The 23,279-nt window shown below is 56.8% G+C and overlaps 1 protein-coding gene across 1 annotated transcript in view; it reads left to right on the forward strand.

Moving 5' to 3' along the window:
* Positions 1-21,927, forward strand: part of LOC133264401 (potassium-transporting ATPase alpha chain 1-like) — a gene marked incomplete at its 5' end in the record, with an annotated part of 35,308 nt that extends 13,381 nt beyond the window's left edge. The window contains 8 exon segments of the mRNA XM_061444350.1: positions 1,500-1,654; positions 5,304-5,427; positions 7,658-7,752; positions 7,754-7,804; positions 17,149-17,282; positions 19,371-19,472; positions 20,331-20,422; positions 21,870-21,927. Coding sequence (XP_061300334.1) covers positions 1,500-1,654; positions 5,304-5,427; positions 7,658-7,752; positions 7,754-7,804; positions 17,149-17,282; positions 19,371-19,472; positions 20,331-20,422; positions 21,870-21,898 — 782 coding nt within the window.
* Positions 21,928-23,279: the final 1,352 nt, after the last annotated feature.

The raw sequence follows: 23,279 nt of genomic DNA on the forward strand, positions 1-23,279 counted from the left end.
GAGGTCTATGGGGGTTTGGGGACACAATATTGAGGTCGATGGGGGTTTGGGGACCCAACGTTGAGGTCTATGGGGGTTTGGGGACACAATATTGAGGTCGATGGGGGTTTGGGGACCCAACGTTGAGGTCTATGGGGGTTTGGGTGCCCAACGTTGAGGTCTATGGGGGTTTGGGGACCCAATGTTGAGGTCTATGAGGGTTTGGGGACCCAACATTGAGGTCTATGGGGGTTTGGGGACCCAACGTTGAGGTCTATGAGGGTTCGGGCACCCCCATTGGGTCTTTGGGTCCTTGGCCATTGGGTCTTTGGGTCATTGGGTCCTTGGTCATTGGGTCCTTGGCCATTGGGTCTTTGGCCATTGGGTCTTTGGGTCCTTGACCATTGGGTGCTTGGGTCCTTGTCCATTGGGTCCTTGGCTCTTTGGGTCCTTGGCCATTGGGTCTTTGGGTCCTTGGCCATTGGGTCTTTGGGTCCTTGGCCATTGGGTCCTTGGGTCCTTGGGTCCTTGCCCATTGGGTCCTTGGGTCTTTGGCCATTGGGTCCTTGGGTCTTTAGCTCCTTGGCCATTGGGTCTTTGGGTCCTTGGTCATTGGGTCCTTGACCATTGGGTCTTTGGGTCCTTGGCCATTGGGTCCTTGGGTCTTTGGTCATTGGGTCTTTGGGTCCTTGGTCTTTGGGTCCTTGACCATTGGGTCTTTGGGTCCTTGACCATTGGGTCTTTGGGTCCTTGACCATTGGGTCCTTGGGTCCTTGACCATTGGGTCCTTGGCTCCTTGTCCATTGGTCTTTGGGTCGTTGGCCATTGGCTCCTTGGCCATTGGGTCCTTGGCTCCTTGGGTCTTTGGCTCCTTGGCCATTGGGTCTTTGGGTCCTTGGGTCTTTGGCTCCTTGACCGTTGGGTCTTTGGCTCCTTGGCCATTGGGTCCTTGGGTCCTTGGCCATTGGGTCCTTGGGTCTTTGGGTCTTTGGGTCCTTGACCATTGGGTCTTTGGGTCCTTGCCCATTGGGTCTTTGGCTCCTTGGCCATTGGGTCTTTGGGTCCTTGCCCATTGGGTCTTTGGCTCCTTGCCCATTGGGTCTTTGGCTCCTTGCCCATTGGGTCTTTGGCTCCTTGCCCATTGGGTCCTTGGGTCCTTGGCCATTGGGTCCTTGGGTCTTTGGGTCTTTGGGTCCTTGACCATTGGGTCTTTGGGTCCTTGGGTCCTTGGGTCTTTGGGTCCTTGGCCATTGGGTCTTTGGGTCCTTGGGTCCTTGGCTCCTTGGCCATTGGGTCTTTGGGTCCTTGACCATTGGGTCCTTGGCTCCTTGGCCATTGGGTCCTTGGCTCCGTGGCCATTGGGTCCTTGCCCATTGGGTCTTTGGCTCCGTGGCCATTGGGTCTTTGGGTCCTTGGCTCGTTGCCCATTGGGTCTTTGGCTCCTTGGCTCCTTGCCCATTGGGTCTTTGGGTCCTTGGCCCCATGGCCAGGCCCTGACCCCCCCCCCCCAACCCCCAAAGGCCGCCTGATCTTCGACAACCTCAAGAAGTCCATTGCCTACACCTTGACCAAGAACATCCCCGAGCTGACCCCTTACCTCATCTACATCACGGCCAGCATCCCCCTGCCCCTCGGCTGCATCACCATCCTCTTCATCGAGCTCTGCACCGACATCGTGAGCCCCATTGTTGGGGGGTGGGGTTGGGGGGGGTGTTCCTCGCCCCGATTCCCCTATAGGGACATCTCCCCATAGGAGATGATGGAGGCAGTGGGGGTTCGCAGATGGGGGTCGTCACCATCGAGGCCCCATTGAAAAGGGTCGATCCATTGAGGGTCGCCATTGGGGTGCCCCATAGGAGATGATGGAGACATTGGGGGTCCCATATGTGGGTCGTCACCATCGAGGCCCCATTGAAAAGGGTCGATCCATTGAGGGTCTCCATTGGGGTGCCCCATAGGAGATGATGGAGGCATTGGGGGTCCCGTATGTGGGTCGTCACCATCGAGGCCCCATTGAAAAGGGTCGATCCATTGAGGGTCTCCATTGGGGTGCCCCATAGGAGATCATGGAGGCATTGGGGGTCCCATATGGATGTGTGGGTCACCACCATCGAGTCCCCATTGATAGGGGTCCATCCATTGAGGTTCTCCATAGGGGTGCCCCATAGAAGATGATGGAGACATTGGGGGTCCCGTATGGATGTGTGGGTCACGACCATCCACACCCCATTGAAAAGGGTCCATCCATTGTGCTTCTCCATTGGGGTACCCCATAGGATCCATGGGGCTGCCCTATAGATATATGGGTCACCCCCATTGACTCCATCCATCCATTGAGCTTCTCCATTGGGCTACCCCATAGGAACCATGGGGCTGCCCTATAGACATATGGGTCACCCCCATTGACTCCATCCATCCATTGAGCTTCTCCATTGGGGTACCCCATAGGAACTGGGTACCCCATAGGATCCATGGGGCTGCCCTATAGACATATGGGTCACCCCCATTGACTCCATCCATCCATTGAGCTTCTCCATTGGGCTACCCCATAGGAACCATGGGGCTGCCCTATAGATATATGGGTCACCCCCATTGACTCCATCCATTGAGCTTCTCCATTGGGCTACCCCATAGGATCCATGGGGCTGCCCTATAGACATATGGGTCACCCCCATTGACTCCATCCATCCATTGAGCTTCTCCATTGGGCTACCCCATAGGAACCATGGGGCTGCCCTATAGATATATGGGTCACCCCCATTGACTCCATCCATTGAGCTTCTCCATTGGGCTACCCCATAGGATCCATGGGGCTGCCCTATAGACATATGGGTCACCCCCATTGACTCCATCCATCCATTGAGCTTCTCCATTGGGCTACCCCATAGGAACCATGGGGCTGCCCTATAGATATATGGGTCACCCCCATTGACTCCATCCATTGAGCTTCTCCATTGGGGTACCCCATAGGATCCATGGGGCTGCCCTATAGATATATGGGTCACCCCCATTGACTCCATCCATCCATTGAGCTTCTCCATTGGGCTACCCCATAGGAACCATGGGGCTGCCCTATAGATATATGGGTCACCCCCATTGACTCCATCCATCCATTGAGCTTCTCCATTGGGGTACCCCATAGGATCCATGGGGCTGCCCTATAGACATATGGGTCACCCCCATTGACTCCATCCATCCATTGAGCTTCTCCATTGGGCTACCCCATAGGATCCATGGGGCTGCCCTATAGATATATGGGTCACCCCCATTGACTCCATCCATCCATTGAGCTTCTCCATTGGGGTACCCCATAGGAACCATGGGGCTGCCCTATAGATATATGGGTCACCCCCAATGACTCCATCCATCCATTGAGCTTCTCCATTGGGGTACCCCATAGGATCCATGGGGCTGCCCTATAGATATATGGGTCACCCCCATTGACTCCATCCATCCATTGAGCTTCTCCATTGGGCTACCCCATAGGAACTGGGTACCCCATAGGATCCATGGGGCTGCCCTATAGATATATGGGTCACCCCCATTGACTCCATCCATCCATTGAGCTTCTCCATTGGGGTACCCCATAGGATCCATGGGGCTGCCCTATAGACATATGGGTCACCCCCATTGACTCCATCCATCCATTGAGCTTCTCCATTGGGCTACCCCATAGGATCCATGGGGCTGCCCTATAGATATATGGGTCACCCCCATTGACTCCATCCATCCATTGAGCTTCTCCATTGGGCTACCCCATAGGAACCATGGGGCTGCCCTATAGACATATGGGTCACCCCCATTGACTCCATCCATCCATTGAGCTTCTCCATTGGGGTACCCCATAGGATCCATGGGGCTGCCCTATCGATATATGGGTCACCCCCATTGACTCCATCCATCCATTGTGCTTCTCCATTGGGGTACCCCATATAGGATCCATGGGGCTGCCCTATAGATATATGGGTCACCCCCATTGACTCCATCCATCCATTGAGCTTCTCCATTGGGGTACCCCATATAGGATCCATGGGGCTGCCCTATAGATATATGGGTCACCCCCATTGACTCCATCCATCCATTGAGCTTCTCCATTGGGGTACCCCATAGGAACTGGGTACCCCATAGGATCCATGGGGCTGCCCTATAGATATATGGGTCACCCCCATTGACTCCATCCATCCATTGAGCTTCTCCATTGGGGTACCCCATAGGAACCATGGGGCTGCCCTATAGACATATGGGTCACCCCCATTGACTCCATCCATCCATTGAGCTTCTCCATTGGGGTACCCCATAGGATCCATGGGGCTGCCCTATAGACATATGGGTCACCCCCAATGACTCTACCCATCCATTGAGCTTCTCCATTGGGGTACCCCATAGGATCCATGGGGCTGCCCTATAGATATATGGGTCACCCCCATTGACTCCATCCATCCATTGAGCTTCTCCATTGGGGTACCCCATAGGATCCATGGGGCTGCCCTATAGACATATGGGTCACCCCCAATGACTCTACCCATCCATTGAGCTTCTCCATTGGGGTACCCCATAGGATCCATGGGGCTGCCCTATAGACATATGGGTCACCCCCAATGACTCTACCCATCCATTGAGCTTCTCCATTGGGGTACCCCATAGGATCCATGGGGCTGCCCTATAGATATATGGGTCACCCCCATTGACTCCATCCATCCATTGAGCTTCTCCATTGGGCTACCCCATAGGAACCATGGGGCTGCCCTATAGATATATGGGTCACCCCCATTGACTCCATCCATCCATTGAGCTTCTCCATTGGGGTACCCCATAGGATCCATGGGGCTGCCCTATAGATATATGGGTCACCCCCATTGACTCCATCCATCCATTGAGCTTCTCCATTGGGGTACCCCATAGGAACCATGGGGCTGCCCTATAGATATATGGGTCACCCCCATTGACTCCATCCATCCATTGAGCTTCTCCATTGGGCTACCCCATAGGATCCATGGGGCTGCCCTATAGACATATGGGTCACCCCCATTGACTCCATCCATCCATTGAGCTTCTCCATTGGGCTACCCCATAGGAACCATGGGGCTGCCCTATAGACATATGGGTCACCCCCATTGACTCCATCCATCCATTGAGCTTCTCCATTGGGCTACCCCATAGGATCCATGGGGCTGCCCTATAGATATATGGGTCACCCCCATTGACTCCATCCATCCATTGAGCTTCTCCATTGGGCTACCCCATAGGAACTGGGTACCCCATAGGATCCATGGGGCTGCCCCACGGATGTGTGGGTCCCCGAGCGCCCCCTTCCTGCCCCACAGTTCCCCTCCGTGTCCTTGGCCTATGAGAGGGCCGAGAGCGACATCATGCACCTGAGGCCCCGCAACCCCCGGCGCGACCGATTGGTCAACGAGCCCCTGGCTGCTTACTCCTATTTCCAGATAGGTGGGGGGGCACCCATGGGTGGGGGGGGGGGGGGGCACCCATGGGTGGGGGGGGTGGGGGGCACCCATGGGTGGGGGGGGGGGGTTGGGGGCACCCATGGGGGGGGGGGGGGGGGGGGCACCCATGGGTGGGGGGGGGGGTTGGGGGCACCCATGGGTGGGGGGGTGGGGGGGGGCACCCATGGGTGGGGGGGTTGGGGTGGCACCCATGGGTGGGGGGGGGGGGGGGGCACCCATGGGTGGGGGGGGGGGGGGGGGGGGCACCCATGGGTGGGGGGGGTTGGGGGGGCACCCATGGGTGGGGGGGGTAAGCAATGGGTGGGGTGGGGAGCACCTATGGGTGGGGTGGGAGCACCCATGGGTGGGGTGGGGGGGCACCCATGGGTGGGTGGGTGGGGAGCACCCATGGGTGGGGGGGGGGGGGGCACCCATGGGTGGGGGGGTGGTGGGGCACCCATGGGGGGGGGGGGGGGGGGGGCACCCATGGGGGGGGGGGGGTTGGGGGGGCACCCATGGGTGGGGGGGGTAAGCAATGGGTGGGGTGGGGAGCACCTATGGGTGGGGGAGCACCTATGGGTGGGTGGGGAGCACCCATGGGTGGGGTGGGAGCACCCATGGGTGGGGTGGGGGGGCACCCATGGGTGGGTGGGTGGGGAGCACCCATGGGTGGGGGGGGGGGGGGCACCCATGGGTGGGGGGGTGGTGGGGCACCCATGGGGGGGGGGGGGGGGGGGCACCCATGGGGGGGGGGGGGTTGGGGGCACCCATGGGGGGGGGGGTTGGGGGGGCACCCATGGGTGGGGGGGGGGTTGGGGGCACCCATGGGTGGGGGGGGGGTTGGGCACCCATGGGTGGGGGGGGTGAGGGGGGCACCCATGGGTGGGGGGGGTAAGCAATGGGTGGGGTGGGAGCACCTATGGGTGGGGTGGGGGGGCACCCATGGGTGGGTGGGAGCACCCATAGGTGTGGGGGGGTAAGCAATGGGTGGGGTGGGGAGCACCTATGGGGGGGGACACCTATGGGTGGGGTGGGGGCACCCATGGGGGGGGGGTGGGGGGGCACCCATGGGTGGGGGGGGTAAGCAATGGGTGGGGTGGGAGCACCTATGGGTGGGGTAGGGGGGGCACCCATGGGTGGGGTAGGGGGGCACCCATGGGTGGGTGGGAGCACCCATAGGTGTGGGGGGATAAGCAATGGGTGGGGTGGGAGCACCCATGGGGGAGGGACACCTATGGGTTGGGGGGGGGGGGCACCCATGGGTGGGGGAGCACCTATGGGTGGGTGGGGAGCACCCATGGGTGGGGGGGGGGGGGGCACCCATGGGGGTGGGGGGGGGGGCACCCATGGGTGGGGGGGGTAAGCAATGGGTGGGGTGGGAGCACCTATGGGTGGGGTAGGGGGGCACCCATGGGTGGGGTAGGGGGGCACCCATGGGTGGGTGGGGAGCACCCATAGGTGTGGGGGGGGTAAGCAATGGGTGGGGTGGGGAGCACCTATGGGGGGGGACACCTATGGGTGGGGTGGGGGGGCACCCATGGGTTGGGGGGGGGGCACCCATGGGTGGATGGGGGGACACCCATGGGTGGGGGAGCACCTATGGGGGGGGGGGGGGGGAGCACCCATGGGTGGGGGGGGTGGGGGGGGCACCCATGGGTGGGGGGGGCACCTATGGGGGGGGGGCACCCATGGGGGGGAATGGGGGGGGCACCCATGGGTGGTGGTAAGCAATGGGTGGGGGTGGGGGAGCACCTATGGGGGGGGGGAGCACCTATGGGTGGAATGGGGGGCACCCATGGGTTGGGGGGGGGGGGGGCACCCATGGGTGGGGGGTGGGAGTAATCAATGGGGGAGGTAATCAAAGGGTTGGGCTTTGGGTCTATGGGTCCTTGGGTGTATGTGTCACTGACCTCTGCCCCATTGATCTATGGGTCCCCGCCCCACTGATCTCTGCCCCACTGATCTATGGGTCCTGCCCCACTGATCTCTGCCCCACTGATCTCTGCCCCACTGATCCCATGGGTCCCTGCCCCACTGATCTCTGTGTCCCTGCCCCACTGATCTCTGCCCCACTGATCCCTGCCCCACTGATCCATGGGTCCCTCCCCACTGATCTCTGTGTCCCTGCCCCACTGATCCCTGCCCCACTGATCCATGGGTCCCTGCCCCACTGATCTCTGCCCCACTGATCCATGGGTCCCGCCCCACTGATCCCTGGGCCCCGCCCCCCGCAGGCGCCATCCAATCCTTCGCGGGTTTCACCGATTACTTCGTGGCGATGGCGCAGGAGGGGTGGGAGCCGCTGCTCTGCCTCGGCCTCCGCCCGCGGCTGGGAGGATCCCCACAACCAGGAGCTGCAGGACAGCTACGGCCAGCAATGGGTGCCTATGGGGCAGACCCATAGAGAGACCTATAGAGAGACCCCTATGGGGCAGACCCATAGAGAACCAATATGGGGCAGACCCATAGAGAAACACCTATGGAACCCTATGGGGCCAGCAATGGGTGCCTATGGGCAGACCCATAGAGAACCCTATGGAACCCTATGGGGCAGACCCATAGAGAAACCCTATGGAACCCTATGGGGCAGACCCATAGAGAGACCCCATAGAGAACCCCTATGGAACCCTATGGGGCAGACCCATAGAGAAACCCTATGGAACCCTATGGGCAGACCCATAGAGAAACCCCATAGAGAAACCCTATGGGAACACTATGGGGCCAGCAATGGGTGCCTATGGGGCAGACCCATAGAGAGACCCATAGAGAACCCCTATGGAACCCTATGGGGCAGACCCATAGAGAAACCCTATGGAACCCTATGGGGCAGACCCATAGAGAACCCCTATGGAACCCTATGGGGCCAGCAATGGGTGCCTATGGGGCAGACCCATGGAGAAACCCCATAGAGAAACCCCTATGGGGCAGACCCATAGAGAGACCCCTATGGAACCCTATGGGGCCAGCAATGGGTGCCTATGGGGCAGACCCATAGAGAAACCCCTATGGGGCAGACCCATGGAGAAACCCCATAGAGAAACCCCAATGGAACCCTATGGGGCAGACACATAGAGAAACCCCTATGGAACCCTATGGGGCCAGCAATGGGTGCCTATGGGGCAGACCCATAGAGAACCAATATGGGGCAGACCCATACAGAAACCCCATAGAGAAACCCCTATGGGGCAGACCCATAGAGAACCAATATGGGGCAGACCCATAGAGAAACCCCTATGGGGCAGACCCATAGAGAACCCCTATGGAACCCTATGGGGCCAGCAATGGGTGCCTATGGGGCAGACCCATAGAGAACCCCTATGGAACCCTATGGGGCCAGCAATGGGTGCCTATGGGGCAGGACCCATAGAGAGACCCCTATGGGGCAGACCCATAGAGAAACCCCATAGAGAAACCCCTATGGAACCCTATGGGGCAGACCCATAGAGAACCAATATGGAACCCTATGGTGCCAGCAATGGGAGCCTATGGGGCAGACCCATAGAGAACCCCTATGGGGCAGACACATAGAGAAACCCCTATGGAACCCTATGGGGCAGACCCATAGAGAAACCCTATAGAGAGACCCCTATGGAACCCTATGGGGCCAGCAATGGGTGCCTATGGGGCAGACCCACAGAGAAACCCCATAGAGAAACCCCTATGGGGCAGACCCATAGAGAACCCTAGAGAGAAACCCCTATGGAACCCTATGGGGCCAGCAATGGGTGCCTATGGGGCAGACACATAGAGAAACCCCATAGAGAACCCCTATGGGGCAGACCCATGGAGAAACCCCTAAGGGGCAGACACATAGAGAAACCCCTATGGAACCCTAAGGGGCCAGCAATGGGTGCCTATGGGGCAGACCCATAGAGAGACCCCATAGAGAAACCCCTATGGGGCAGACCCATAGAGAGACCCCATAGAGAAACCCCTATGGGGCAGACCCATAGAGAAACCCCATAGAGAAACCCCTATGGAACCCTATGGGGCCAGCAATGGGTGCCTATGGGGCAGACCCATAGAGAAACCCCTATGGAACCCTATGGGGCCAGCAATGGGTGCCTATGGGGCAGACCCATAGAGAAACCCCATAGAGAAACCCCTATGGAACCCTATGGGGCAGACCCATGGAGAGACCCCTATGGGGCAGACCCATAGAGAAACCTATAGAGAGACCCCTATGGGGCAGACCCATAGAGAACCAATATGGAACCCTATGGGGCCAGCAATGGGTGCCTATGGGGCAGACCCATAGAGAGACCCCTATGGAACCCTATGGGGCAGACCCATGGAGAACCCCTATAGAGAGACCCCTATGGGGCAGACCCATAGAGAGACCCCTATGGAACCCTATGGGGCAGACCCATAGAGAGACCCCATAGAGAAACCCCTATGGAACCCTATGGGGCCAGCAATGGGTGCCTATGGGGCAGACCCATAGAGAAACCCTATGGAACCCTATGGGGCCAGCAATGGGTGCCTATGGGGCAGACCCATAGAGAGACCCCATAGAGAAACCCCTATGGAACCCTATGGGGCCAGCAATGGGTGCCTATGGGGCAGACCCATAGAGAGACCCCATAGAGAAACCCCTATGGGGCAGACCCATAGAGAAACCCCATAGAGAAACCCCTATGGAACCCTATGGGGCCAGCAATGGGTGCCTATGGGCAGACACATAGAGAAACCCCATAGAGAACCCCTATGGGGCAGACCCATGGAGAAACCCCTATGGGGCAGACACATAGAGAAACCCCTATGGAACCCTAAGGGGCCAGCAATGGGTGCCTATGGGGCAGACCCATAGAGAGACCCCATAGAGAAACCCCTATGGGGCAGACCCATAGAGAGACCCCATAGAGAAACCCCTATGGGGCAGACCCATAGAGAGACCCCATAGAGAAACCCCTATGGAACCCTATGGGGCCAGCAATGGGTGCCTATGGGGCAGACCCATAGAGAAACCCCATAGAGAAACCCCTATGGGGCAGACCCATAGAGAACCCCTATGGAACCCTATGGGGCAGACCCATAGAGAAACCCCATAGAGAAACCCCTATGGGGCAGACCCATAGAGAACCCCTATGGAACCCTATGGGGCCAGCAATGGGTGCCTATAGGGCAGACCCATAGAGAACCAATATAGGGCAGACCCATAGAGAGAATCCCCTATGGGGCAGACCCATAGAGAACCAATATAGGGCAGACCCATAGAGAGAATCCCCTATGGGGCAGACCCATAGAGAACCCTAGAGAGAAACCCCTATAGAACCCTATGGGGCAGACCCATAGAGAACCCCTATGGGGCAGACCATAGAGAAACCCCATAGAGAAACCCCTATGGAACCCTATGGGGCAGACCCATAGAGAAACCCCTATGGGGCAGACCCATAGAGAAACCCTAGAGAGAAACCCCTATAGAACCCTATGGGGCAGACCCATAGAGAACCCCTATGGGGCAGACCCATGGAGAAACCCCATAGAGAACCCCTATGGGGCAGACCCATGGAGAAACCCCTATGGGGCAGACACATAGAGAAACCCCTATGGAACCCTAAGGGGCCAGCAATGGTGCCTATGGGGCAGACCCATAGAGAAACCCCTATGGGGCAGACCCATGGAGAAACCCCTATGGGGCAGACCCATAGAGAACCAATATGGAACCCTATGGGGCCAGCAATGGGTGCCTATGGGGCAGACCCATGGAGAACCCCTATAGAGAAACCCCTATGGGGCAGACCCATAGAGAAACCCTATAGAGAAACCCCTATGGAACCCTATGGGGCAGACCCATGGAGAAACCCCATAGAGAAACCCCTATGGAACCCTATGGGGCCAGCAATGGGTGCCTATGGGGCAGACCCATAGAGAACCCCTATAGAGAAACCCCTATGGGGCAGACCCATAGAGAAACCCCTATAGAGAAACCCCTATGGAACCCTATGGGGCAGACCCATAGAGAACCCCTATGGGGCAGACCCATGGAGAACCCCTATAGAGAAACCCCTATGGAACCCTAAGGGGCCAGCAATGGGTGCCTATGGGGCAGACCCATAGAGAGACCCCATAGAGAACCCCTATGGAACCCTATGGGGCAGACACATAGAGAAACCCCTATGGAACCCTATGGGGCCAGCAATGGGTGCCTATGGGGCAGACCCATGGAGAAACCCCTATAGAGAGACCCCTATGGGGCAGACCCATAGAGAACCAATATAGGGCAGACCCATAGAGAGAATCCCCTATGGGGCAGACCCATAGAGAACCCCTATAGAGAAACCCCTATGGGGCAGACCCATAGAGAAACCCCATAGAGAAACCCCTATGGAACCCTATGGGGCAGACCCATAGAGAGACCCCATAGAGAAACCCCTATGGGGCAGACCCATAGAGAACCCCTATGGAACCCTATGGGGCAGACCCATAGAGAAACCCTATGGGGCAGACCCCATGGAGAACCAATATGGGGCAGACCCATAGAGAAACCCCATAGAGAAACCCCTATGGGGCAGACCCATGCAGAAACCCTATGGGGCAGACCCATAGAGAACCAATATGGAACCCTATGGGGCAGACCCATAGAGAACCAATATGGGGCAGACCCATAGAGAAACCCCTATGGGGCAGACCCATAGAGAACCCCTATGGAACCCTATGGGGTCAGCAATGGGTGCCTATAGGGCAGACCCATAGAGAACCAATATAGGGCAGACCCATAGAGAGAATCCCCTATGGGGCAGACCCATAGAGAACCCTAGAGAGAAACCCCTATAGAACCCTATGGGGCAGACCCATAGAGAACCCCTATGGGGCAGACCCATAGAGAAACCCCATAGAGAAACCCCTATGGAACCCTATGGGGCAGACCCATAGAGAAACCCCTATGGGCAGACCCATAGAGAACCCTAGAGAGAAACCCCTATAGAACCCTATGGGGCAGACCCATAGAGAACCCCTATGGGGCAGACCCATAGAGAAACCCCATAGAGAACCCCTATGGGGCAGACCCATGGAGAAACCCCTATGGGGCAGACACATAGAGAAACCCCTATGGAACCCTAAGGGGCCAGCAATGGGTGCCTATGGGGCAGACCCATAGAGAAACCCCTATGGGGCAGACCCATGGAGAAACCCCTATGGGGCAGACCCATAGAGAACCAATATGGAACCCTATGGGGCCAGCAATGTGCCTATGGGGCAGACCCATGGAGAACCCCTATAGAGAGACCCCTATGGAACCCTATGGGGCCAGCAATGGGTGCCTATGGGGCAGACCCATAGAGAGAATCCCCTATGGGGCAGACCCATAGAGAAACCCCATAGAGAAACCCCTATGGGGCAGACCCATAGAGAAACCCCTATGGGGCAGACCCATGGAGAAACCCTATGGGGCAGACCCATAGAGAAACCCCATAGAGAAACCCCTATGGGGCAGACCCATAGAGAAACCCCTATGGAACCCTATGGGGCCAGCAATGGGTGCCTATGGGGCAGACCCATAGAGAAACCCCATAGAGAAACCCCTATGGGGCAGACCCATAGAGAACCAATATGGGGCAGACCCATAGAGAAACCCTATGGAACCCTATGGGGCCAGCAATGGGTGCCTATGGGGCAGACCCATGGAGAAACCCTATGGGGCAGACCCATAGAGAAACCCTATGGAACCCTATGGGGCCAGCAATGGGTGCCTATGGGGCAGACCCATAGAGAGACCCCTATGGAACCCTATGGGGCAGACCCATAGAGAACCAATATGGGGCAGACCCATGGAGAACCCCTATGGAACCCTATGGGGCCAGCAATGGGTGCCTATGGGGCAGACCCATAGAGAGACCCCATAGAGAAACCCCTATGGGGCAGACCCATAGAGAAACCCCATAGAGAAACCCCTATGGAACCCTATGGGGCCAGCAATGGGTGCCTATGGGGCAGACCCATAGAGAAACCCTATGGAACCCTATGGGGCCAGCAATGGGTGCCTATGGGGCAGACCCATAGAGAGACCCTATGGGGCAGACCCATAGAGAAACCCCATAGAGAAACCCCTATGGGACCATGTGGGGCAGACCCATAGAGAAACCCCATAGAGAAACCCCTATGGGGCAGACCCATGGAGAAACCCCATAGAGAAACCACTATGGAACCCTATGGGGCCAGCAATGGGTGCCTATGGGGCAGACCCATAGAGAAACCCTATGGAACCCTATGGGGCCAGCAATGGGTGCCTATGGGGCAGACCCATAGAGAGACCCCATAGAGAAACCCCTATGGGGCAGACCCATAGAGAAACCCCATAGAGAAACCCCTATGGAACCCTATGGGGCCAGCAATGGGTGCCTATGGGGCAGACCCATAGAGAACCCCTATGGAACCCTATGGGGCCAGCAATGGGTGCCTATGGGGCAGACCCATAGAGAACCCCTATGGAACCCTATGGGGCCAGCAATGGGTGCCTATGGGGCAGACCCATAGAGAGACCCCTATGGGGCAGACCCATAGAGAAACCCCATAGAGAAACCCCTATGGGACCATGTGGGGCAGACCCATAGAGAAACCCCATAGAGAAACCCCTATGGGGCAGACCCATGGAGAAACCCCATAGAGAAACCACTATGGAACCCTATGGGGCCAGCAATGGGTGCCTATGGGGCAGACCCATAGAGAAACCCTATGGAACCCTATGGGGCCAGCAATGGGTGCCTATGGGGCAGACCCATAGAGAACCAATATGGAACCCTATGGGGCCAGCAATGGGTGCCTATGGGGCAGACCCATAGAGAAACCCCATAGAGAAACCCCTATGGGGCAGACCCATAGAGAAACCCCATAGAGAAACCCCTATGGAACCCTATGGGGCCAGCAATGGGTGCCTATGGGGCAGACCCATAGAGAACCCCAATGGAACCCTATGGGGCCAGCAATGGGTGCCTATGGGGCAGACCCATAGAGAACCCCTATAGAGAAACCACTATGGAACCCTATGGGGCAGACCCATAGAGAACCCCTATGGAACCCTATGGGGCAGACCCATAGAGAACCCCTATAGAGAAACCCCTATGGAACCCTATGGGGCCAGCAATGGGTGCCTATGGGGCAGACCCATAGAGAACCCCTATAGAGAAACCCCTATGGAACCCTATGGGGCCAGCAATGGGTGCCTATGGGGCAGACCCATAGAGAACCCCTATGGGGCAGACACATAGAGAAACCCCTATGGAACCCTATGGGGCAGACCCATAGAGAAACCCTATGGGGCAGACCCATAGAGAAACCCCATAGAGAACCACTATGGGGCAGACCCATGGAGAAACCCCTATGGGGCAGACACATAGAGAAACCCCTATGGAACCCTAAGGGGCCAGCAATGGGTGCCTATGGGGCAGACCCATAGAGAACCCTAGAGAGAAACCCCTATGGGGCAGACCCATAGAGAACCCCTATAGAGAAACCCCTATGGAACCCTATGGGGCAGACCCATAGAGAGAACCAATATGGGGCAGACCCATAGAGAAACCCCTATAGAGAAACCCCTATGGAACCCTATGGGGCAGACCCATAGAGAACCCTAGAGAGAAACCCCTATGGGGCAGACCCATAGAGAAACCTATGGAGACCTATGGGGCAGACCCATGGGGAACCCCCTATAGAGCCCTATGGGGCAGACCCACAGGGAACCCCCTATAGAGCCCTATGGAACAGCCCCCCTATAGAACCTGATGGACCCCCCTATAAAGCTCCCCTATAGGACCCCATAGAACCGCCCCCTATGGAACCCCCATATAGAACCAACCCCTGCAGAACCCTATAGACCTGCCCTATAGACCCCTATGGAACCAAGCCCTATAGAGCCCTATAGAACCCAGCCCTATAGAGCCCTATAGACCTGTCCTATAGAACCCTATGGAACCATGCCCTATAGAGCCCTATAGACCTGCCCTATAGAACCCTATGGAACCAAGCCCTATAGAGCCCTATAGACCTGCCCTATAGAACCCTATGGAACCATGCCCTATAGAGCCCTATAGACCTGCCCTATAGAACCCTATGGAACCATGCCCTATAGAGCCCTATAGACCTGCCCTATAGAACCCTATAGAACCAAGCCCTATAGAGCCCTATAGACCTGCCCTATAGACCCCTATGGAACCAAGCCCTATAGAGCCCTATAGACCTGCCCTATAGAACCCTATAGAACCAAGCCCTATAGAGCCCTATAGAGCCCTATAGACCTGCCCTATAGAACCCTATGGAACCAAGCCCTATAGAGCCCTATAGACCTGCCCTATAGACCCCTACGGAACCAAGCCCTATAGAGCCCTATAGACCTGCCCTATAGACCCCTATGGAACCAAGCCCTATAGAGCCCTATAGACCTGCCCTATAGACCTGCCCTATAGACCCCTATGGAACCATGCCCTATAGAGCCCTATAGACCTGCCCTATAGAACCCTATGGAACCAAGCCCTATAGAGCCCTATAGAACCCTATAGAACCAAGCCCTATAGAGCCCTATAGAACTGTCCTATAGAACCCTATGGAACCATGCCCTATAGAGCCCTATAGACCTGCCCTATAGAACCCTATGGAACCAAGCCCTATAGAGCCCTATAGACATGCCCTATAGACTCCTATGGAACCAAGCCCTATAGAGCCCTATAGACCTGCCCTATAGACCCCTATGGAACCAAGCCCTATAGAGCCCTATAGAACCCTATAGAACCAAGCCCTATAGAGCCCTATAGACCCCTATGGAACCAAGCCCTATAGAGCCCTATAGAACCCAGCCCTATAGAGCCCTATAGACCTGTCCTATAGAACCCTATGGAACCATGCCCTATAGAGCCCTATAGACCTGCCCTATAGAACCCTATGGAACCATGCCCTATAGAGCCCTATAGAACCCTATAGAACCAAGCCCTATAGACCCCTATAGACCTGCCCTATAGAACCCTATGGAACCATGCCCTATAGAGCCCTATAGACCTGCCCTATAGACCCCTATGGAACCAAGCCCTATAGAGCCCTATAGACCTGCCCTATAGACCCCTATGGAACCAAGCCCTATAGAGCCCTATAGACCCCTATGGAACCAAGCCCTATAGAGCCCTATAGAACCCTATGGAACCATGCCCTATAGAGCCCTATAGACCTGCCCTATAGAACCCTATAGACCTGCCCTATAGAACCCTATGGAACCATGCCCTATAGAGCCCTATAGAACCCTATAGAACCAAGCCCTATAGACCCTTATACACCTGCCCTATAGAACCCTATAGACCTGCCCTATAGAGCCCTATAGAGCCCTATAGACCTGCCCTATAGAACCCTATAGACCTGCCCTATAGAGCCCCATAGAACCACCCCCTATAGAGCCCTGTAGATCCCTACCGAACCGCCCCGATAGAACCCAACAGAACCCAATAGACCTCGATAGACCCCAATAGACCTCGATAGACCCCAATAGACCTCGATAGACCCCAATAGACCCCTCTAGCGCCCCATAGCGCCCCATAGCGCCCCCCCGTGACCCACATCTCCCCATAGACATTAGATCTCGTTCGGTAGATCCCTACCGAACCGCCCCGATAGAACCCAACAGAACCCAATAGACCTCGATAGACCCCAATAGACCTCGATAGACCCCAATAGACCCCAATAGACCCCTCTAGCGCCCCATAGCGCCCCATAGCGCCCCCCAGTGACCCCCATCTCCCCATAGACGTTCGAGCAGCGCCGGTACCAGCAGTACACGTGCTACACCGTGTTCTTCATCAGCATCGAGATGTGTCAGATCGCCGACGTGCTCATCCGCAAGACCCGCCGCCTCTCGCTCTTCCAACAGGGGCTCTTCCGGTGCCTATGGGGCGCTATGGGGCGGGCTATGGGGCGGGCTATGGGGCGGGTTATGGGGGGGGGGCTATGGGGGCTATGGAGTGCTCGAGGGATCTATAGGGGCTGTAGAGGTCTATAGAGTCGATAGGGGGGTCTATGGGTCTATAGAGGCTATAGGGGGGTCTATGGGTCTATAGAGGCTATAGGGGGATCTATGGGTCTATAGGGGGTGTAGGGGGCTCTATAGAGGCTATAGGGGGGTCTATGGGTCTATAGAGGCTATAGGGGGGTCTATGGGTCTATAGAGGCTATAGGGGGATCTATGGGTCTATAGGGGGTGTAGGGGGCTCTATAGAGGCTATAGGGGGGTCTATGGGTCTATAGAGGCTATAGGGGGGTCTATGGGTCTATAGAGGTCTATAGAGGTGATAGGGGGGTCTATGGGTCTATAGAGGCTATAGGAGGATCTATGGGTCTATAGGGGGTGTAGAGATCTATAGAGGCTATAGGGGGGTCTATGGGTCTATAGCGGCTATAGGGGTGTCTATGGGTCTATAGAGATCTATAGAGGCTACAGGGGGGTCTATGGGTCTATAGAGGTCTATAGGGGGAGCTATGGGTCTATAGGGGGTGTAGAGGTCTATAGAGGCTATAGGGGGGTCTATAGAGGCTATAGGGGGGTCTATAGAGGCTATAGGGGGATCTATGGGTCTATAGGGGGTGTAGGGGGCTCTATAGAGGCTATAGGGGGGTCTATGGGTCTATAGAGGCTATAGGGGGGTCTATGGGTCTATAGAGGTCTATAGAGGTGATAGGGGGGTCTATGGGTCTATTGAGGCTATAGGAGGATCTATGGGTCTATAGGGGGTGTAGAGATCTATAGAGGCTATAGGGGGGTCTATGGGTCTATAGAGGCGATAGCGGGGTCTATGGGTCTATAGAGGCTATAGAGGGGTCTATGGGTCTATAGAGGCTATAGGGGGGTCTATGGGTCTATAGAGGCTATAGGGGGATCTATGGGTCTATAGAGGCTATAGGGGGGTCTATGGGTCTATAGAGGCTATAGGGGGGTCTATGGGTCTACAGAGGTCTACAGAGGCGATGGGGGGGTCTATGGGTCTATAGGGGGTGTAGAGGTCTATAGAGGCTATAGGGGGGTCTATGGGTCTGTAGAGGCTATAAGGGGGTCTATAGAGGCTATAAGGGGTCTATGGGTCTATAGATGCTATAGGGGGGTCTAGGGGTCTATAGAGATCTATAGAGGCTATAGGGGGGTCTATGGGTCTATAGGGGGTGTAGAGGTCTATAGAGGCTATATGGGGGTCTATGGGTCTATAGAGACTATAGGGGGGGTCTATGGGTCTATAGAGGCTATAGGGGGGTCTAGGGGTCTATAGAGGTCTATAGAGGCTATAGGGGGTCTATGGGGTCTATAGGGCTCTACAGGGGTCTATAGGTGTCTGTATTGGCTACAGGGGTCTATGGAGTCTAGAGAGGTCTACAGGTATCTATAGGGGTCTATGGGGTCTATAGGGGTCTATGGGGTCTATATGGGGCTATAGGTGTCTACAAGGGTCTATGGGGCCTATAGATGTCTATAGGGGTCTATGGGTTCTATAGGGGTCTATATGGGGCTATAGGTGTCTATAGTGGGCTATAGGGATCTATAGGTGTCTACAGGGGGCTATAGGGGTCTATAGGAGTCTCTGGGGTCTATAGGGGTCTACAGGGGGCTATAGGGGTTTATATGGGTCTATGGGGTCTATATGGGGCTATTGGGGTCTATAGGGGTCTATGGGGTCTATACATGTCTATAGGGGTCTATAGGGATCTATAGGGTCAATAAGGGTTTATATGGGTCTATGGGGTCTATAGGGCTCTATAGTGCTCTATAGAAGTCTATGGGGTCTATAGGGCTCTATAGAAGTCTATGGGGTCTATAGGGCTCTATAGAAGTCTATGGGGTCTATGGGGTCTCTAGGGCTCTATAGAAGTCTATGGGGTCTATGGGGTCTATAGGGCTCTATAGAAGTCTATGGGGTCTATGGGGCCTATGGGGTCTATAGGGTCTATGGGGTCTATGGGGTCTATGGGCGCCGTGTCCCGCAGGAACCGCATCCTGGTGCTGGCCATCGTGTTCCAGGTTTCCATTGGCTGCTTCCTGTGCTACTGCCCCGGGATGCCCAACGTCTTCAACTTCATGCCCATCCGGTGAGCACGGCCCACTGGGACCCACTGAGACCCACTGAGACCCACTGAGACCCACTGAGACCCATTGAGACCCATTGAGACCCATTGAGACCCATTGAGACCCACTGAGACCCACAGCACCCACTGAGACCCATTGAGACCCACAGCACCCATTGACACTCATTGAGACCCATTGACCCCACTGACACTCATTGAGACTCATTGAGACCCACTGAGACCCATTGACACCCACTGAGATCCATTGACCCCACTGACACCCATTGACACTCATTGAGACCCATTGAGACCCACTGAGACCCACTGAGACCCATTGACACCCACTGACACACATTGAGACTCATTGAGACCCACAGCACCCATTGACACTCATAGGCACCCATTCAGACCCACTGAGACCCATTGAGACCCACTGACACTCATAGGCACCCATTGAGACTCATTGACCCCATTGAGACCCATTGACTCCCATTGATACCCATTGACCCCCATCGACATCATTGACCCCCATTGACTCCCCATCGACCCTATTGATACCCATTGACCCCCATCGACATCATTGACCCCCATTGACTCCCCATCGACCCTATTGATACCCATTGACCCCCATCGACATCATTGACCCCCATTGACTCCCCATCGACCCTATTGATACCCATTGACCCCCACTGACATCATTGACCCCCATTGACTCCCCATCGACCCTATTGATACCCACTACCCCCCCATTGATATCGACATCCATTGAGTCCCCATTGACCCCCCCATTACCCCCATTGCCCCATAGCCCCCCTTGCCCCCCATCGCCCCATAGCCCCCCATCGCCCCATAGCCCCCATTGACCCCCCGGTCCCTGCCCAGCTTCCAATGGTGGCTCGTCCCGATGCCCTATGGGCTCCTCATCCTGGTCTACGACGAGATCCGCAAGCTGGGGGTGCGCCGGCACCCGGGCAGTGAGTGCTATGGGGCGCTATGGGGTGCTATGGGGCGCTATGGGGCGCTATGGGGGGCTATGGGTGCTATGGGGCGCTATGGGGCGCTATGGGGTGCTATGGGTGCTATGGGGGGCTATGGGTGCTATGGGTGCTATGGGGCGCTATGGGGGGCTAGGGGTGCTATGGGGTGCTATGGGGGCTATGGGGGGCTATGGGGTGCTATGGGTGCTATGGGGTGCTATGGGGGCTATGGGGGGCTATGGGGTGCTATGGGGTGCTATGGGGTGCTATGGGGCGTTATGGGGGGCTATGGGTGCTATGGGGGGCTATGGGTGCTATGGGGGCTATGGGGGGCTATGGGGTGCTATGGGGTGCTATGGGGCGCTATGGGGCGCTATGGGGAGCTATGGGGGGTATAGGGTGCTATGGGGGGCTATAGGGGGCTATGGGGTGCTATAGGGGTTATAGGGTGCAATAGGGGGCTATAGGGGGCTATGGGGGGCTATAGGGGGCTATGGAGTGCTATAGGGGCCTATAAGGAGCTATAGGGTGCTATAGGGGCCGATAGGGTGCTATAAGGGGCTATAGGGTGCTGTAAGAGGCTATAGGGTGCTATGGGGTCGATAAGGTGCTATAGGGTGCTATAAGGGGGTATAGGGGGTTATAGGGGCTATAGGGGCCCATAGGGTGCTATAGGTGCCCATAGGGTGCTATAGCTGCTGCTATACATGCTTGTGGGGTGCCAATGGGGTGCCATAGGGTGTCATGGGATACCATAGTTTGCCTATAGGGTGCTATAGGGTGCCCATAGGGTGCTATAGGTGCCCATAGGGTGCTATAGGGCGCCCATAGGGTGCTATAGGTACTGATGTATGTGCTTGTGGGGTGCCAATGGGGTGCCATAGGGTGTCATGGGAGACCATAATTTGTCTATAGGGTGCTATGGGTGCCCATAGTGTGCTATAGGTGCCCATAGGGTGCCATAGGGTGCCCATAGGGTGCGTATAGGGTGCTATAGGGCACCATAGGGTGCTATAGGTGCCCATAGGGTGCTATAGGGTGCCCATAGGGTGCTATAGGGTGCCATAGGGTGCTATAGGGTGCGTATAGGGTGCTATAGGGCGCCATAGGGTGCTATAGGTGCCCATAGGGTACTATAGGGTGCCCATAGGGTGCTATAGATGCCCACAGGGTGCTATAGATGCCCATAGGGTGCCATAGGACGCCCATAGGGTGCTATAGATGCCCATAGAGTGCTATAGGGCGCCATAGGGTGCTATAGGGCGCCACAGGGTGCTATAGATGCCCATAGGGTGCCATAGGACGCCCATAGGGTGCTATAGATGCCCATAGGGTGCCATAGGACGCCCATAGGGTGCTATAGATGCCCATAGGATGCTATAGGGTGCCATAGGGTGCTATAGGGCGCCCATAGACCCCTCACCTCTCTTGTTTCTCCCCATAGGCTGGTGGGACCGAGAGCTCTACTACTGACCTGGGGCACCCCATGGACACCCCCCCCCCCCCACCCATGGGTGCCCCCAACCCCTATGGGTGCCCCCAACCCCTATGGGTGCCCCCAACCCCTATGGGTGCCCCCATGATCCTATGGGTGCCCCCAACCCCCTATGGGTGCCCCCAACCCCTATGGGTGCCCCCAATCCCTATGGGTGCCCCCATGATCCTATGGGTGCCCTCAACCCCTATGGGTGCCCCCAACCCCCTATGGGTGCCCCCAACCCCCTATGGGTGCCCCCATGACCCTATGGGTGCCCCCAACCCCTATGGGTGCCCCCATGACCCTATGGGTGCTCCCACAACCTATGGGTCCCCCCAACCCCTATGGGTGCCCCCAAACCCTATGGGTGCCCCCATCACCCCCCTGTACCCCAATAAACTCCTGTGCTCCCCCCACATCAATGGGTGCCCTTCAGCACCCATGGGTGCCCCCCGACCCCTATGTCCCCCCCATAAGCTCTGGGTCCTGCCCCATAACCTATGGGTGCCCCCCAACCCCTATGGGTGCCCCCCAACCCCTATGGGTGCCCCCCCCAATCCATGGGTGCCCTCCAACACCCATGGGTCCCCCCAACTCTAGGGGTGCTCCCCATAAGCTATGGGTGCCCCCCAACCCCTATGGGTGCTCCCCAACCCCTATGGGTGCTCTCCAACTCTATGGGACCCCAACCCCTATAGACCACCCTCCCCCATAGACCCCTATAGCCCCCATAGACCCCTATAGGGATGCCCCCCATAGACCCCTATAGGGATGCCCCCCATAGACCCCTATAGCCCCCCATAGAACCCCTATAGCCCCCATAGACCCCTATAGCCCCCCCATAGACCCCTATAGCTCCACATAGACCCCTATAGCCCCCCATAGAGCCCCTATAGCCCCCCCATTGACCCCTATAGCTCCCCCATAGACCCCTATAGCTCCCCATAGACCCCTATAGCCCCCCATAGAACCCCTATAGCCCCCCCATTGACCCCTATAGCCCCCCCATAGACCCCTATAGCTCCCCATAGACCCCTATAGCCCCCCATAGACCCCTATAGCCCCCCCATTGACCCCTATAGCCCCCCCATAGACCCCTATAGCCCCCCCCTAAACCCTTATAGCCGCCCCATAGACCCCTATAGCCCCCCCATAGACCCCTATAGGCCCCCCATAGACCCCTATAGCCCCCCCATAGACCCCTATAGGCCCCCCATAGACCCCTATAGCCCCCCCATAGACCCCTATAGCCCCCCCCTAAACCCTTATAGCCGCCCCATAGACCCCTATAGCTCCCCATAGACCCCTATAGCCCCCCCATAGACCCCTATAGCCCCCCATAGAACCCCTATAGCTCCCCATTGACGCCTATAGCCC

This window comes from Pezoporus flaviventris, unplaced genomic scaffold (assembly GCF_033815535.1).
Source record: "Pezoporus flaviventris isolate CSIRO_AGI_PZ_B2104156 unplaced genomic scaffold, CSIRO_AGI_Pfla_v1 ptg000827l, whole genome shotgun sequence".
NCBI classification, from domain to species: Eukaryota; Metazoa; Chordata; class Aves; order Psittaciformes; family Psittacidae; genus Pezoporus; species Pezoporus flaviventris.